This window comes from Aristolochia californica, unplaced genomic scaffold, assembly GCF_029961685.1.
Source record: "Aristolochia californica isolate CCGP_79_NKW_82.1479 unplaced genomic scaffold, dmAriCali1.0.hap1 SCAF_2, whole genome shotgun sequence".
Lineage (NCBI taxonomy): Eukaryota > Viridiplantae > Streptophyta > Magnoliopsida > Piperales > Aristolochiaceae > Aristolochia > Aristolochia californica.
Window position 1 is genome coordinate 111,693 of NW_027181881.1, and position 17,448 is coordinate 129,140.

At 40.7% G+C, this 17,448-nt stretch overlaps 2 protein-coding genes and 1 non-coding gene across 3 annotated transcripts; all 3 read right to left on the minus strand.

Annotated features, from left to right (window-relative positions):
- Window positions 1-31: 31 nt before the first annotated feature.
- Window positions 32-2,288, minus strand: LOC137956557 (ethylene-responsive transcription factor RAP2-11-like). The gene has a single exon (XM_068804100.1). The coding sequence runs from the start codon at window positions 2,231-2,233 to the stop codon at window positions 1,235-1,237; it is 999 nt and encodes a 332-aa protein (XP_068660201.1). The 5' UTR covers window positions 2,234-2,288; the 3' UTR covers window positions 32-1,234.
- A 433-nt stretch (window positions 2,289-2,721) lies between these two features.
- On the minus strand, window positions 2,722-2,793 carry TRNAQ-UUG (transfer RNA glutamine (anticodon UUG)). The gene has a single exon. It is a non-coding gene; the product is annotated as a tRNA-Gln (tRNA).
- Window positions 2,794-3,750: 957 nt separating this feature from the next.
- Window positions 3,751-9,455, minus strand: LOC137956687 (uncharacterized). The gene is made up of 3 exons (XM_068804274.1): window positions 8,446-9,455; window positions 4,917-5,357; window positions 3,751-4,264 (listed from the first exon to the last, which is right to left on the minus strand). The coding sequence occupies exons 1-3, from the start codon at window positions 9,095-9,097 to the stop codon at window positions 4,074-4,076; spliced, it is 1,284 nt and encodes a 427-aa protein (XP_068660375.1). The 5' UTR covers window positions 9,098-9,455; the 3' UTR covers window positions 3,751-4,073.
- Between the last annotated feature and the right edge of the window lie 7,993 nt (window positions 9,456-17,448).

The following is a 17,448-nucleotide window of genomic DNA, read 5'->3' on the forward strand; positions in this document are numbered from 1 at the left end:
AATTATTTGACAAATATCATCCAGTTAAGCCAAAAGGCAATTTACGAGAAGCCCAGCTTGGTTATCTACACCTTATATCCAGATTGTGCGAGTGTGGATTATTGTACTGTCAATGGAGAGGATGGTCTTATGATGTGAACAAAGCTTCTAAAGAAAATAAATGGCAGGATTCACCAAATTTTACTGAGCTGATTCTCTATGTAATCCTTCTCTTAGGCTATTTGATGCCCGATCCTGTAACTAGCGACTCCACTGGAATTTATTTTAGTGATATCTCGATGCACTTCAATATCAGAGACGAACCGGCTACTGCAGTACATACTCCCAGCTACTGCAGTCAAACCCGTGAAAACTTTGGGTGAAGACAGTAGTGACTGAAGAGGCTTCGGCTCGCAGAAATGGATCTCCTGAACTCGAGCTCCTTTCAATCTTCAATCTCGAGGGCATTAGATTATCATCCATGTTGAGGGACCTAGCCCTTTAGCTAAGTGAGGTCTCGGGTTTTTCTCTTCCCCTGTGTTGGCGAATAAGTGGCATAAAATCATGCTTACCATCATCTGCTACATATGCTCGTGCATAACACAGAAGATGTAGATTTGGTATTTAACTGTCGGTGATGGACTGGTGGCCGCACATTAAACCATTACTTATATTCACGAGAGAGACCAAACATCTGTAGCTCTGCTTTTTATTGTTATGCACATAAAGACCAAACAAAGAGGACAATGTTTTACCTTCGCTTTTATTGTTCCTTGTATCTTTTCCCCTCACAAAACTCCATGCATATCCCGTCAAGATATCCTTCCGAAATAATACGAGGTCCCGTGAGAGGTCGACTGTAGCGCAGGAAGATATCTCAGTAATAATCCCATTCCGAGTGGTTAATGTCTGAGATATTCTATCCCCGGCCCTAACTCCATTAGGTTAGGGCCGACTGCCGAAACTCCGAAACTGAAGTGGAGAACTGCCGATGTGACTAGCACAGGGGTGATTGCTGCTGGACTCGCGAAAACCCAGAGAAGACCAAAGACGGACACAGGGACGTTGGTTGGCATGGCCGCTACCCATCTATTCACAGAGACTGCTGGTTGAAGAAGAGGACAAGGAAACGAGAAAGAGGGAGGACACACTGCAAGCAATGCTTGGCACGAACAGTTTTCTTTGCTACTAGTAACGGGAGAACACAGAAGATTTGATACGGAGGGGCCGTCCCCGTTCGCGCTACTGCATTCAGTTATCTCTTACTCGGCTTAGATGTAACATAAAGAAGAGGGCTCCACGTGGCTTCGGAGGCACCGTCCCAGTCATTCTGAAATCCAAGAAAGCCATCTTCAGTCACATCTCCGCAGCAGGAAGGCGGTGGCAGCTCGAAGGCGGTTCCGTCTCCGACGCCCATCTTTCCTTTCTCAGTCGCCGGTGCTGGATAATTTTCACTACTATATCCTTCTTGACCTACAGTGTGGCCGGCGCCGGTGGTGGGGGCGATACTAGAACTGAACCAACTACAGTACAGATCGTTGCACGTCGACATCTGCACCGGTTGGCCCTCTCTGAGCTGAACTGCACCAGCATGTTGATGAAGATGGAGATTAGGGTCAAAATGGAGCGCAGCGCTGTTCATTTGACCGGGAACTGCTGTTGCTCCTCCTGCTTCTTTTTGAGCAGCGACTACTTGTTCTTTTAGATCTGCATGAGCTGCTCCGGCTCTGGGGTTTCCCATAAGTACTTGACAGGAGGGTTCGAGGACGGCCGCGGAGCTCGTCCTCGTCGTCGAAGGTGGCATTTGCAACTTTCCCGGAGCGACGGGAGCAATCGTAATGGAAGACGACTTTCCCCACACTCGTACGACTTTCCCATCAAGCAGCTTCTGTTTGAGCGCCCCCAACAGCCCACCGGGAGTCTCGCAGTCGTCTTCAAACGAGAAAGGCTGCTGCTCCCCGTAGGTGTCCTTTTCGAGCTGCGACCGATCATTACCTCCATCGCCACCAAGGTTGGTATCATCTTCCGACGAGTCGGCGAAGTTAGTACGAGCGTTGGCGCCACGAAGGGCTCTTGCGGCATCATCGTAAGCTCGGGCGGCCTGTTCGGCTGTGTCGAAGGTGCCGAGCCAAAGTCTGACCTTCTGCAGGGAGTCTTTGATCTCGGCAACCCACCTTCCGGAAGGCCTCTGTCGGACGCCCACGAATCTCCGACGGGCTCTAGGCAACTTCTTCTTGGAGGGGAGTTCACCCATCAGAGGGGATCTTCGAGATCAGAAATTGAGAAAGTATGAGAGCACTGGGCAGTGTTGAAATGTGGTGGGAATGATATTGGGGTGAGGGAAGTGGGAGGCGGAATCCGGCGTGGATGGGTAAAGGACAATCAGAAAAGGCAGGTATTTGGTATACGTAATATTTGGGCTTATTCTTCGAAACGTCTTTGTTGGCTTGTCGCTGGCGCCTTAGGTTGTATCGACACAATTCATAAACAAAGAAAGAGAATATAGAAGAGCCAATATAGTAGGCTTTCAGGGAGAAATCACTGAGAGTGTTGATCGACACAATTCATAAACAAAGAAAGAGAATATAGAAGAGCCAATATAGTAGGCTTTCAGGGAGAAATCACTGAGAGTGTTGATCGAAAGGACCGGTTCTTCTCATCTATTTTTTACTAGTCGTCTAGTCGTTTGTTATCTTTGTGGATGTTGTTGTATAAAGGGCTATTAAAAAAAAACAATTTTAAAGGTCCTACCGGGAGTCGAACCCAGGTCGCTGGATTCAAAGTCCAGAGTGCTAACCACTACACCATAGAACCTTCTGACATAGGTTTCTGGGTTGAGATTTTAGTGTAAAAGAAAAAAATATAAAACCTCTTTAGCTATGAATGAGTCATTATAAGTAAATTAGGATCCATTCATATTGACGAGTGAGTTCCTTTTTTTTTATTAGTAAGAAAGGTAATATTATAGTCAAAGAGTTAAAAAGAAAAACTCAGTTGAGACAAAAGTAGGTTCTCTGCTGCATTTCATGCTAATTATTTACATACGTGGGCATGTGGATGTTCACTGCAATCTTTTTTCTATTATATGGTGAGAAACATAGAAGTAACATAAGAATTTTTAACCACCAGAGAAGAACTCTCCATTGGGATAAATCATTTTCTTAATAGCAGATCATTAGAATGGTAATGACTGACAGTGAGGCATATCGGAAATTTTACAATTTCTTTGCAGTTTGGAAGATGCTATGCACACTCATCAGGTCTTCTAAGAAGATTAATATAGTAAACTCACTCGAATTTTCTCGCTGTTTACTACCTACGACCGACAAGGTCTGAATTATGAACTGGGCATGCATAATACCTCAAAAATCTGATTCCTCCCTCCTGGTAGTCTCTCTAATGTTCCTTTCTTACTATTCCTTCTCTCCCTTTCCTCTCTTTCTTCCCTCCCGTCTCATCTCTGCGAGAAGAGGGGAGATCAAGGGGGGAGGAAGGGCTCCCTCTCTTTAGTCACCCTCCTTGTCTCGATAGAAAGTGGAGGCGACGACAGCGCTCCTCCCAAGATTAAGGGGAAAATGGAAGCGTTGACGAGTCTGCCGACCCTCCCTTCTTCACTCTTTATGCTTTTGGATGCAATTTTGAAGTACACGAAAATCGTGACTGGCATTTGGTTTTGAGTCTTTTGTTTCACATACAACCAATTGAATTTGGCTCAAATTTGACATCCTCTAGCTTTTAAGAAGGGTGTATGGGTCTGGGATTATGAAGGAATTGAATTGACAATAGAGAAAAAAACGAAGAGGTATCTCATGCTCACTACATGCATTTCCAGCCGACTGATCATTTGTTAATCATCCTCAAACAAAAGAAATATCTCAATTAGCTACCAGAACTAAGGCCTATGACACACCTTTCGCCTTTCACATTTACTTACATTCTACTAACTAATTTTGAGAATACGAATATTCATTCGTCTAACTGGGTATTAGTTTTAAACAAAAAAATGCCAAAAAATGAGAAGCGCCTCGGCTTTGACAACAGAACACCACTAGATACAAAACTGGGTCCTCGTCCTCGAATGAGTGTCAGATCCACTAATATGATGCTTCGCCTTCAGAATGCACATTTTTTGAATCCTCACATGAGGCCGGCAAAGGACTTTCACCCATACGAGGAAGATACAGGTACGCAAGTGCAGATGCTCCAAAAACAACCGAAGTGCCGATGCAAGTCCACATCCATCTCAGCCTTCTTTTTCTCCTATTACGTCCCTGTCTTGCCATCTCTGCATGTTCATTAAAAATACTTTAAAAAAAAAAAAAACTGCTACTAGAAAGCGATCAAAACAACATTCTTGCTGCAAAAACATTCACATATAGGCCAAGCAAAGATTTTAAACAGAGATATGAACACGGGCACTCAAGCTACGAATCACAACCATGATGTGGCACAAGAAATGCATTCTGTGCAAAGATCATTGCAATGGCTACAAACAAATCAGAATTAAGTAAGCCAGGACTTCCGTTTTTAAGAATAGAAGAAGCATTGCTTCACTCAGTTGTTACAACTTTCTGTCTCTGCATTTGTAAAACAAAAGCCATGTCCAATATATGGTTTAATTTGCATATTGATATATGCATCACCTTACAGCCACTGAACCAGTTTCGGTCACATTTCACTGGCAATAAAGGTCAATATGTATAAGAACACATAACTAAGAAATGAATTATTCCAACAAAAACTAAACACTTTCAATTTAATCTCAATTAAGTCTCCAATAGAATCATTTCTAACAGAACTCCATGTTAAAGAAATCACCTGATGCTTTTTAAAATATAGAAGATTTATTTTGGATGGTAAATACAAATACATATGCACGTGAGGTTATTGAAACCAATCAAAGAAAGACCTACTACAGAAGTGAAAATAAACCATACCTACAACTTCCTGATTCCTTAAGGACATCTCCTGGTTCACAGCTTCATAATACTGCAATTTATCCCTTAGCCGAGTAATTTCATGGTTCTTGGAATTGATTATGACCTCTGCAGCTGCCTCGGATTCTGCTCGAGCACAACCCCTTCCTACAGCTTCAGCAACAGTTCTCGCAACAACGACCTCCTGACAGAACTGCTCTGCTAATTTTATGTCCAGCCCTGTCTCCCCAGAGACAGAGACAGCTTGAGATGATAAACCAAGATGAGACATTTTTTGGCTAATCAGGTGCCACTGTTTACAAATGTCAGCCACAGCTTGCTCAGCCTGCTTCCGTCTTTCAATTTCCTCCAAAAGATGTACCCTTATAGCACGCAATTCAGCTTCAATATTCACATTTGAAGATGGTGATGCCAGAGAACTTGAGCCATCAGAAAAGAACTCTGCATTGCGAAACTGGAGTGTAAATCATTTTCTCATTAATGAAACATTAGGCATATAAATATAAGTGAAAGTAAAAACAGAATTAGCAGATTCAGCCACTATCCAGTCCTGCACATTGAAAAGTCATTTTTAAAAAAATATCCAATTCATATAGATCTTTAACTCTTTGAACATCCAAGTAATAAGAAGAATATTGCAAGGTATGAAAAAAATCTGCAGTGGTTCACTGGATCTATGACGACATATAGACCAAAAAAAGTGTTACTAGAGTTTTACAAATGTGAATAAGGAAAGACCTAAGAGCAGTATTTATGTTTGGTTCATACTCTCTATATGGATGTTAAAGACAATATAGTGCTACAGTTCATAACAAATACTGCCGCTGACACAAAGGCTTGCTACAAGTGAACATTAAGCCTTTAGTATTCACAAGAAGAACACAAGCTAACAAATATTCACTGCATCAGAAAACTTCAAAACTTGCTACAGGTTCTTGTAACATCTCAAATCAGGATGGTCATAAAGTCACACCTGATGCTGTATCTGCATTCTGAAGAAACAAATAATGATTCAAGCTCAAAACTGAAAACCTAAAGCCCAATGTCATCTTCATCTGTAAGATGGTCGTAATAACTTTTAAAACAGCTAAATCCTGTAGAGTCCATTACACAACTCCCTAGAAAATTGCTCATCCCCTTGGTATGTTGGTAATGATACTGGCTCTCTTGGTTTTCAAATTTCATCACATTCACCTCCTTTGCTTCTTTTATGTTAAAAAAAAAAAAGACAAAAACACCTTTCATTTTGTCAATAATTTTTTCTAAAAAGAGAAGGCAAGCACTCTAGATTTCAATGATAGTCATGCAGAGTGAAACAAATCAGGATGCATTTTTTCACATGGATCTACTTGGGCTAAGTAAAAAAGGACCCTGATTCCTGTCACGTCCTATGATATGTCACAAGGAATCTTGAATGGAAGGCGATGAAAAAAGTTGGGCCCTTTTAGCCTGTTTCCTAAGAGAGCAGCATGGCCTCAAGCTTCGCAGAGCAAAGAAAAGGGACGGTGGAGGGCCACCTCCCTTCCCTTGCACAGGGATAGAAAAGTGGAAGACAGGCTGCTGTCCCCCTTTTCCTCTATCTCCAAGTGAAGGGGAGAGACAAAATTTTCTCTAATACAGGAAAGGGGGAGGACCTTCCATTATCCCATGGAGGAGGCAGGGCCCCCCCACTTCACTCTCCAACATGAGAGAAGGGAGTGGTGAGCCTTCTCTTTTTTAAAAAACTTTATAAAAGGGTAATGTCTATTTTCGATACAAAAAGAGGCTGGGGTGATTGTAATGAAATTTGAAACCAAGATTATGTATAACTATCGATATTCCATTGGGCTGAGTTAATATTGCAACTTTACCCAATCGTGAAGTGCATTTTACCTCCTCGTATAGCAACTATGCAAATCATAAATACTATACGACAAACCATAATGGTCATCAGTTAGTCGGTACCCATGCTTCAATACTCTGAACATTTTACAGAAAGTGTCCATGCTAAACATAAAAAATGGAACTCCTGCAGTTGGTGCAAAACATAGAGACAGAAACAGGAAATAGGTTCAGCTAATAATCATGTTCTCTGCCTTCAAATGGACCCAAAAATATACGTATGGAGTAGAAATCAAAACAATATGACCAAAAATGCACCTGTATACTAAAAGTGAGCATCTTGGCCGTGTAATCCCACAACAATTTCATTCTATTCTAGTGAAATTGCTGATAAAATGCAGTCAGCTTGCTAAAGAGCAAGCTCAGCAGCAGCAAGAACTTAAAATCTGCATCAGAAAAGGAATGATTCAAGTTGTTACTGATGTCTCAAAAAGATAACAATATCCTTGTTAAGCCAGCTTTATTCTGAATGTACATCAGAGAACAGACACCCATAACATTTTTTGCCTTTAATAGAGTTGCCCCTAAGCACCTGTTAAGACCTCTGATAATAAAATATATATGGAAATTTATGGTGGAAACATAAAAACAACTAAATTCAATCAGAATAGACTGTACCCAAGACAGTGACTTGTTGTGATGCTTCTTGAGGGTTCAAAGGACAGTTATACTGTTATGGTCCTGGGTTAAGTACCTATGTCTTCCGCTTCTAATAGTCCAGTCTTTTAGATAGTATTGGCTAAGTGTTTAACATTTGGTATCAGAGCGGGCTCCCACGTCGCGAGTTTGAGTCCCGGGACTTGCAAAGACCAAATTAAAATACTGGTAGGTCCTTATGATAAGCCCTGGGTCGGGCCAGTGTCGTTGCGTCGTCGTGGTCGTTGGCTCACGAAGGTGGAGTGTTATGTTATGGTCCTGGGTTAAGTACCTATGTCTTCCGCTCCTAACAGGCTGGTCTTTTGGGTAGTATTGGCTAGGTGTTTAACATATACCTGATGCAACTATCAGAGTTCAAGCAATGTCCTGTTCATTTATCCTCTACAGTTTTTAAGAGTCCTTTTTCAGAATATAATTAAAAAGAAACCCTTTTATGCCATGCCTCGTCCATTTAGTGAACACAGCAGATTGCTCAGTAATTACTGAATGAACCACACCACCCAGTTTGCACACAAATGAGACAAAATAATAATTTACATTTTGATATGCAGATTGTTAATGAAGTAGGTATACCCATCAGCATGTAAGAAAAAAAAATTTCTCAAGAGTTGACACAGAGGAGACTAACATAATTTCAGCCAATTTAATACTGTTAAGACTTTAACTTATTTGATCCAACTCTATAAAGGGCATATGAAAAGATGGAGAATTTCGGAATTTTCTTCACTATATCATAAATTTAAAGCACGGCTTGCAATGAACTTTTTTTTTTTTTGGAGCACGACACGGAAAGGGAAACTGAATTTGGGATTGCAAGATTACACTGTTCAACACTTGCACTAAGAGCTTCAAAATGAATGAAGTCCATGAAATTTTCATTTTGACACAGCTTTCAGTTTCAGTTCAGCCATAAATGGAAGAGAAGAATACAACAGCTCCTTAAAATAAACAGAAAAGCACAAGAGAAGAAGAGGCAAGGAAATACAATCACCTTCACGAGCATCATAGAATTCGCTTTGGCTCATATCAGATGCACATTTCCAGTGGTCACACGTCAGATTACCTCCTCCATCGTCGCTAGTGATCCTCACCGAAGCATGGGGCTCGAAGAAATCATCAACGAGGAGTGGACGCCCTTTCACAGGAGATTCGCCATTTGGCTCTTTAACGACCTCTGGAATTCTTGACAAACTCTCATCGCGGTAATGATATCCGTCACCGTTAGGTTGGTGCCCCGATGACGAAGGGGCTGCAGAAGAAGCGGCAGCCTCAGCAACGACAGGGGTTTTAAGTGAAAGCTCATCATGGTCTTGTCGTGAGATTGCTTCTCCTACAGCTGCAGGACGGGAGATTTGAAGTCCATGATTTGGATTTTCGTGCAGAGAGAAATTCCTTCTCTTGCGATTATAAACATAGGGAGAAGGAGAAACGGAAACTGGATAGTCCGGGATAGGAGTTGGATCCGGAGTGGTGTAGAGAGAAGGAGAGAAGTAGATGTGAGAAGATTTCTTGGGGATGGGGACGTTATTCTTGTTTGGGGCATTGAGCTGTTTCAAAGACGAGGGAGAGTTAGTTTTGAGGTGAGAACCTCTCTCACCAGGATCGATCAACCTCTCTAAAGCCACCGCAGTGAAAGTAGGCATGGTGGATGTCCGACCATCTACCACTAACCAGTCGCCGAAAGGGGACCGTCGGGGAAGAAGGGCGAATAAAAATGACAACGACAACTCTTTGTTCGGGTTGCGAATTTCAAAAAAAAAAAGAAAAAGGAGGCTCAACTCAAGGAGAGCAAATAAATAATCAATCCAAATGAAGGAGAGGAGGATTTGAAGATAGAAAGGGAAAAGAAGTCAGGAAATGGGATGCGAACCCTAGCCGCCGAGAAGGAGGAGTAGTCTTCCGTAGCGTGCGGTTCGTTGGAGAAGATTTCTTGTTCATAGTACTGTAGCTTGTGAGGAAAGAAAGCAGGCCAGCAGGAGAGAAAAGGAACCCGTTGGCTATTACTTGTTACCACACCCGTTAGGGCTTGCTCGGAAACGCCTTATTTATTTTGCGAGCTTTTGGGGCAAATACGTAAGGACAAAGCGGGAAAGATTGAAAATGGGACAGGTGGTGACGTGGAGAAGAGCCCTCCCAAGAACACCGGAAGGAAACAGAGAAGAAATACTTAACGGACCCACTGCCTCCGCCGTCCGAGCCGAGCCGAGCCGAGCCGACCTGAGCAACGCTAGGTTCAAATTAGAGCTTGAGAGGACTCCGGTTTGAGTTCCAAGTTATATTTAAAATTATAAAAATAAAAAACAGAGAGTATTGTGAAAAAACTTTACGTACCATTAAATTAAAAGCTATCACAGAATCGTCTAAAACTTTATAAGAGAGCATATTAATTGCCAGGTCCTCACTCCTATCAAATTGCCATGGCCCATACGTATCCACCAATTGTGACATAAACGTTTACTATATCTCACAAGCATGGCTCGGCATACCCTTATTTTAAATACATGTCAAACCCTTTTTTTTAAATCTCTGACATGTATCAGTTAATAAATAAAAAAAAGATTAAGATTGAATAATTTACTCGCTGAGTTGGCCTTATTAGACCATTTACCAGGATCGCAATTGGTACGTCTTCATTGGGTTTTATGGGAAATTCTTGGACACGACAAACTGTATATGAGGTTGTAAATAATTGTAGAGTGACATGTGTGTAAATCACGACTATTTTACTCTCGAGTAAAGACTAAAATAACAACTTAATTATCTAAGCAGAGAGCGACTCTCCTTCCACTCTTCGCCATATGTATTTGTTAATTCATCATATTTAATGATTTAGATTATACAATTTTATTGATGTTATTATTGTAGAGAGTGACGATGTATCAGATTCCCGTTATACGAAGGGGACCTTCAAATTTGATACGAATCGGTCTTTATCTTCTCCATCGATGATTGTAGGATCTTCAACTCATGTATTTATGTAATAATTTTCGATATTTTCACATAACCCGGGCTCTTCAATTCTGTCTGGTCGAAGCATGAGTGCTCTTGCAGTCTTGCTGCCGCCGTGGCGGTGGTGGTTCCCATTGGGTCTTGAAGTTGACAACGAGTGCAACCTCGGCGATGGCAGACAATTCCCAGGTTATCCAGAAAGATGTACCATCTTTTTAAGATTGCGATGAACTTAAATTCCTCAAAACAATTCCATCTTTGTCTATTTCCACTTTTTTTTTTATTATCTGTTAAAAAAATTCCATTGCTGAAGCTAATTGGTACATATATCTGCTAATTTTCTAATACAACACGAACTTAATATAATAGGGCTTTAACCGTGCAAAACTTATGGATGTGAAGTGTTTTCATTGTCACCAGAAAGGTGTAGAAGAAATAAGTGGGAGAGGATCAAGTATGTGGTCAAAGCTATGAGTGTATCTCCATGGGGATGAGATGCTCAGAAGAGAAATGCTGCTATCAGCTCTTATTTATTAACAAATATAAAAAAATTTAAGTGTTCAAAAGGAGATCCCACCCCCAATGATTTATTGATTTGGATATTTTGGGGGCTTGATTGAACTAGGGAGTCTCAAGCATCCGTCGTTAGCCTCTAATCAACTGCACTGTTTACGAAATTGTATTACGTAAATGTCCTCCTCGAGGTGGCGGTGCTGGCTCAGCAGGAGGGACTAGTGCGATGAAAGTTTAATTTGCAAGGGACCCAATGAGTTTGTTTATGAGACGAGGACAGTGATCGTCTTCTCCATTTTGAGTTTCCACCAAGCAATTAATTGAATGCAAAGAAAACCGATAAAAGCGAACAGACAAACTCACTTTATAAGCCTCCCTCGTCGCCAAGCTGGACTCCGGACGGACACCTTCGTTGTCAATCACACTAGCTCCGTCGTGCAGCTGCTTACAACAGACGGAAGGCACTTTTTGTTTTTTTTTTTTTACTGGTTTAAGAACAGAGCATGCACCCTCACTACCGTTTGACAAAAGCTTTTCCAGACAGAGCCCAGGTCATGCCGTCGCCCACCAAGTTCAAAGAAAAGGCCCGTAAACAGAGTAGGGTTTTGCTTGAAAGAATAACAAGAATCACGCCGTGTTAGGAGTAATTAACGGTAGTAGTTGTTGGTTTCTCTGCAACTCGTCAGACATGTAATCACTATTCATGAAGTTGGCTTGGGAGTTTACATCTAACTTTTGCCTTAAATTTAATCATCATAAACCTTAATTATCCGTCCCCACAATGAACTGGAAACTACCTTATTCATATCCCAAGAAATACGTTTTAATTGAATTGATAATGACAAAAAGATGTCCAAACCTAGAGATATTAAATAAAAATAAAAATAAAAAATTCATCTGTAACAAATAATAATCAGAAACGAGTGGCAGCGTTTGAGGCAAAACAGTTTTTTTCATTTGCCACAGGCCACAGCACGTTATGTTAAGTGTGTTACTTATTGTAATAGATCCGGTCCCCCTTTGAGTCAAAAAGTCTAGTGGTGTAATAGATCCGGTCCCCCTTTGAGAAGATACTCAATTCCGATTCAAATGAATAAATAGATAACATAAACGGATCATCTATTAATATGAGATAGGGGAGTTAAAATTAAATGATATACATAATACATCCCCCTTAAATTCATTTTTTGGTCCGGTTCGGAGGACGGATCGAGTCATCCTCCATGAATCCTGCACTAATCTTTTAATCTTTCCTAGAACAATCAATGCAAGCGTTTCCTCCTTTCCTACGCATTCCTTGGGCTTCCTTCCCGTACTCCACTACTCTTTCCCAACTTTCTTTTCTTTCAACTACAGTTTCTTGCGCTGCTTCCCTGGGTTTATTATTTAATTAGGAGAAGAAAGTAGAACGCCAGAAACCCAATTCCCCCCCGGGAGCTCTTCTCTTTATTATTCTATTCTCATACATACGTCCTTCCTTCTGTTTTATCTTCCCATCTCTTCCTACTAATATATAAAATCCCTCTTCCCACTTCCTAGTTTCAACCCACGCCCTCTTCAATTCTTTCCGGGTCTGACTTGTCTGATTAATTCTAGCTCTCCCTCGCGGATACTATGATGGACAGCCTGCATGATCTGGATAGGGAACTGTTTCGGCCGGAATTTACCTTCTCCGATCAGTCGTATCTCGAAAAAAGAGGGCTTTTTCTACGAAGCTATCAGTTTTCCAGGAAGAAGACCATGGTGGAGAGAATGAAGTACTCGCTGCTCGGCGTCAAGCGTACGGTGTGGGTCAGATTCCGGGCAGCCCGGAAGCTACATCGGTTTTTCTGTTTCAGGCTGAGGTTGAGGCTGAGACTCAGGTTCAGGCTCCGGAATCCTTACTATCGTACCAGGGTGTTCCACCGTTTTGGTTATTGTACTCTGTGATCGGCGAGGATCTGCTCAAGTACTCCGGCGACTTATGTACGATATATTGGCGTTATCTCGTAGGGCAGCAGCCGGGGGGGGGGGGAGGGGAAGGCGGCGGCGGCGGCGGACGAAGAAGAAGAAGAGTCATGAATCGATCAACTGCATATTCTCCCAAAAGTATGTAATCGCTGGAACTCAACCAATCTCACAGGTTTAGTGTCTATAGGAGCTTCTGCTCGGCTAAAATTCATTCAATTGTTAATTTCTTGTTCGTTCCTCATCTTCCGTTTGAGAAGTAAAGATTCCGGTTCTTTTAAGTTATCTTAGTTTTTCCATACCAGAAAAAAAAAAAAAAGTAATTCAAATATTCTCTCATTTACGGACAACCAAAGGCCAAAAGAAATAAAAAAGGGCATCTAGTCTATTGATCGAACAAATATAAATTTGCGTGGAAGCAAGGGTGGCTTTTCTTTCTCCTCTATATTTCTCCCAAGTGAGCATGTTTTTTCTTCCGAATGCTAATATCAGTTTGAAAAGAGACTTCGAATAGCGTGACTCTGCCGCCCAGTTTTAGCGTCTGTGAGCTTTTTACGTTTTTTTGTGTTTGTGCTTGGACCAGAAAAGGGAACAGGGATGGATGCAGACTCCAGAGAGTCCAGAATGTTTTGTAATGTTTTTTATTCAAAAGAAAAAGAAGGTAAAGACATAGAGCATCGAGTGGGGAAAACTAGAGCCTGGTGGATTTAACCCAAAAGTCTCCAGTCTTCGTTAGGAGAGGGATCCGACTTCCGAGCAATGAATTATATTAAATGAGCGGAATAGGATACAGAAGGAGGCGGCGCAACCGAGAGCGTTGAGTTAAGTGGAAAAAGGGGGGCATGTGTGCGACTGAATGAGAAGGCGTCCCCGCGTGCCTGCCTTTTTTCCCTCCTTTCTTCACCACGCATTAACGTGAAACCAACCAGCAACCACGCTTTCAACTTGCGACGAAGACTTTTTCTGGGTCAAAAATAAAAAATTAACATTAAGAGGGGGAGAATGGTCCAAAATGGACGAAACGAGGCAACGGTCTCGTCTCTCGTCTGCCGCGCGCTCCAGCGATTTTTTGTCTTAGTAATAATCGCACATGTGTTGCAGCCGCACTTTTTGCTGCAAGCATTCAATTAGCATCTCATTCATATACAAGTACCATGGATTTTGAACCTTTTTGGTACCTGATACCTATTTCTTATCTACTATCTTCATTCACATGTATAAAGTTGACAACGCTTTTAATTTATTAACGAGAGAAATAGATATATGAGAAGTTTTATATTAGGTGTGGATGTTGGAATACAGGGCCCAAAGTCACATATTAAAGTGTATAAGAAGATGGGTTTAAGTCCATAAGACCAAGGAAGACTCATGAATCCAAGAGAAATAGAAGACGGGTTCATGGTTCACTGATCAAGGAGAAAGCCCATTGGCCCACATACATTGATGGTAGGATAATAAATAAAAGGTCATCTCATAGAGATGGCAGTGATGTAATTATGTTAAAGTTTCAGGGTTAAAACCCTAAAACCCTAAACCCTAAGTTCAGAGGTATTATTATAATAATATAATTTCATAAATCTATTTCCTCCATAACCCTTCTTCCTCCAGTTTTCTCCCAATGAGTTTCTTTCCCTTTTTATCCATGAGCTAAATTCATGGAGTGTTGAAAATCAACAATGAAGGGGTTAGAGGATTAATAAACCTTCCCCAGATTTTATGGTGTATCCATTTTTTTCTGTTAATTGCCCTATATTGAAAAAGGTTTGATGGAGCCTTACCAGTTACCGCACAATAGATGATTGCTATGGTGGCAGTGGATCTTTGTTGTGGTGGTGTTAATAGTTTGTATGATCTTGTAGAGTGCTTTCTTGTTTTTCTTTGTTTCTCTCTCTCTCTCTCTCTCTCTCTCTCTCTCATATGGTATTTCTTCTATTCAGGTATAGGAAGAATTGAGGTGTATCTTCCCACTATTACAATCTATACTGTAAGCCTTAAACATGAATTTCTAATAACAACATGAAATTCATCATATAAAGTAAATGGAAGCTAAATCATACCTCCTTCCATACGCTTCAAATTCCGTTCACTGTTCGGTGCTTCCGATCTCTGAGCACTCACGGCGATGGCTCAACTGAAGGGGCTTGAGTGATGAGACAGGGGACTCAAAACTCCATTAACTGAAGCCAACCTCCTATCAAGGTTATTCATAGCTTCGTGTTACCGAGGGAGTTGCAACCTCCGAAAGTTGCAACTGCCAGAAGTTTGAGACCACGTTAATGAGAAAAACGTTTCTTATAAAAATGGTTAACATTCTCCCACTTGGTCCAAACTTCTAATATAATCTTAAAACCATCGATAATCTGAATTTAAGTAATAAATACATGAATCATAGCGATAGGTCCTCTAATGACGAGTATTATCCTCCATGTATTACTATGTATGTATTACTTATACTTGACGAATAAACCCTATGTTTACTCTTGGTCCAATACAGATAAATTTTCTCAAAATTAAAGTGCACATAAATATGAGAAAAAAACATCACATTAATTAAGAATTTCACTGAAATAACATTGTTCATACAATGAAAAATTTACATAATGGAACCAAGTCCCATATTCACAACATGATCCTTGAATTTAAACGGTGGCATGCCCTTAGTCAAAGGATCTGCGATCATTAAGTCAGTGCTGATGTGCTCAATGACCACTTTATTTTCTTCAACACGTTCTCTTATGACCAAATACTTTATGTCGATGTGTTTACTTCAACTTCCATTTTTGTTGTTTTTGGCCATAAAAACAGCAGTTGAATTATCGCAATATATGCTTAATGGCCTAGAGATAGAATCCATAATTCTAAGCCCATAAATGAAACTCTTAAGCCATACACCATGTGAAGTAGCCTCAAAATAGGAAACTAACTCGGCTTCCATAGTCGATGTGGCGCTCAAAGTCTGTTTCGCACTCCTCCATGATATTGCTCCACTGGCCATCAAGAAAATGTAGCCTGATGTTGATTTGCAGGAATCAATACAGCCAGCAAAGTCAGAATCTGAGTAACCAATGACTTCTAGATTGTCCGTCCACCTATACATCAACATGTGGTCTTTGGTTCCTTGAAGGTACCTCATTACTTTCTTTGCAGCTCTCTAGTAGTCTAACCCGGGATTACTCTGATATCGCCCCAACATTCCAACATCAAATGCAATCTCAAGTCTTGTGCAGACTTGAACATACATTAGGCTTTCGACAACAAAAACATATGGAATGTCCTTCATTTGTTCCCTTTCAAGGTCGTTCTTCGGGCATTGGTTCAAATTGAACTTATCACCTTTCACAATGGGAGCTACACTTGGTGAACAACTCTTCATTTGAAATCTCTCTAACACTCTATTAATACAGGTTTCCTAAGACAGACCTAAGATACCTCAAAATCTGTCTCTATGAATCTTAATGCCAATGACATAAGATGCCTCACCCATATCCTTCATATCAAAATTGTTAGAGATAAATTGTTTCACCTCATTAGAAAACCCTTATCATTGGTTGCTAGCAAAATGTTATCCACATATAAAACAAGAAAATAAATTTTACTCCCACTAACCTTCTAGTATATACATTGAATGAAGAAATTACATTATGAATTTCAAATACCATTGGCGGGATGCTTGTTTTAATCCATATATTGACTTTTTTAGCTTGAAAACCAATTGGTCACCATCACTAGAAGGGAATCCTTTAGGTTGTTTCATGTAAACCTCCTCCTCTAGATCTCCATTGAGAAATGTCGTTTTCATATCCATTTGTTGCAACTCTAAGTCAAAATGGGCTACTAATGCCAAAATTATGCACAAGGAATCTTTCTTAGATACAGGAGAAAAAATTTCCTTGTAATCGATTCCTTCTTTCTGAGTGAATCCCTTAGCAACGAGTCTTGCCTTGTATCGCTCAATGTTGCCTAATGAGTCTTTCTTTGTTTTAAAGACCCATTTACATCAAATGACTTTAAATCCACTAAGCAACTCAACAGGATCCCAGACTCTATTACTCTTCATAGAATTCATCTCTTCCTTCATGCATTATACCATAATTCTGATTCTTTGCAACTCATGGCTTCTGAAAAATACATGAGATCGTTTGTGGTTCCAATGTCAGATTCTTGCAGATACACAATATAATCATCAGGAATTGCTGATCTCCTGAGTCTAGTAGATCTTCTTAATGTAGAACCATCATTTTCCTCAGAAGTATGTGGTTCAACTAGTTGTTCAAAAGTGTTTGGCAACTCTTGAAGTACCTGATCTACTAGAATGTTGTCAACATCTTGTGGAACTTCAATGATTGGGTGTTCAACACCAGTTTGTACTTGAGGGGTGCTGTGAACAATAACCAATCTATCACTTGAGGTGGAAGGTTGAGATTCTGAATAATCCTTCTCAAAAGCTATGTTCTGAGTTGGATTTCTCCCACTAATCAAGTCATGTTCAAGAAATTTTGCATTTCTTGATTCCACAATTCTTGTGTTGTGAGATGGACAATAAAATATGTAACCTTTAGACCTTTCAGCATATCCAATGAAATAC

Excerpts from the sequence above, each read along its gene's own strand:
- LOC137956557 (XM_068804100.1), bottom strand. The coding sequence starts at position 2,233 with ATGGGTGAACTCCCCTCCAAGAAGAAGTTGCCTAGAGCCCGTCGGAGA.
- LOC137956687 (XM_068804274.1), bottom strand. The coding sequence starts at position 9,097 with ATGCCTACTTTCACTGCGGTGGCTTTAGAGAGGTTGATCGATCCTGGT. Across the intron at positions 5,358-8,445 it reads ATTCTATGATGCTCGTGAAG|AGTTCTTTTCTGATGGCTCA; the intron begins GTGATTGTATTT and ends TTCGCAATGCAG. Across the intron at positions 4,265-4,916 it reads AAGGAATCAGGAAGTTGTAG|AGATGGCAAGACAGGGACGT; the intron begins GTATGGTTTATT and ends ATGAACATGCAG.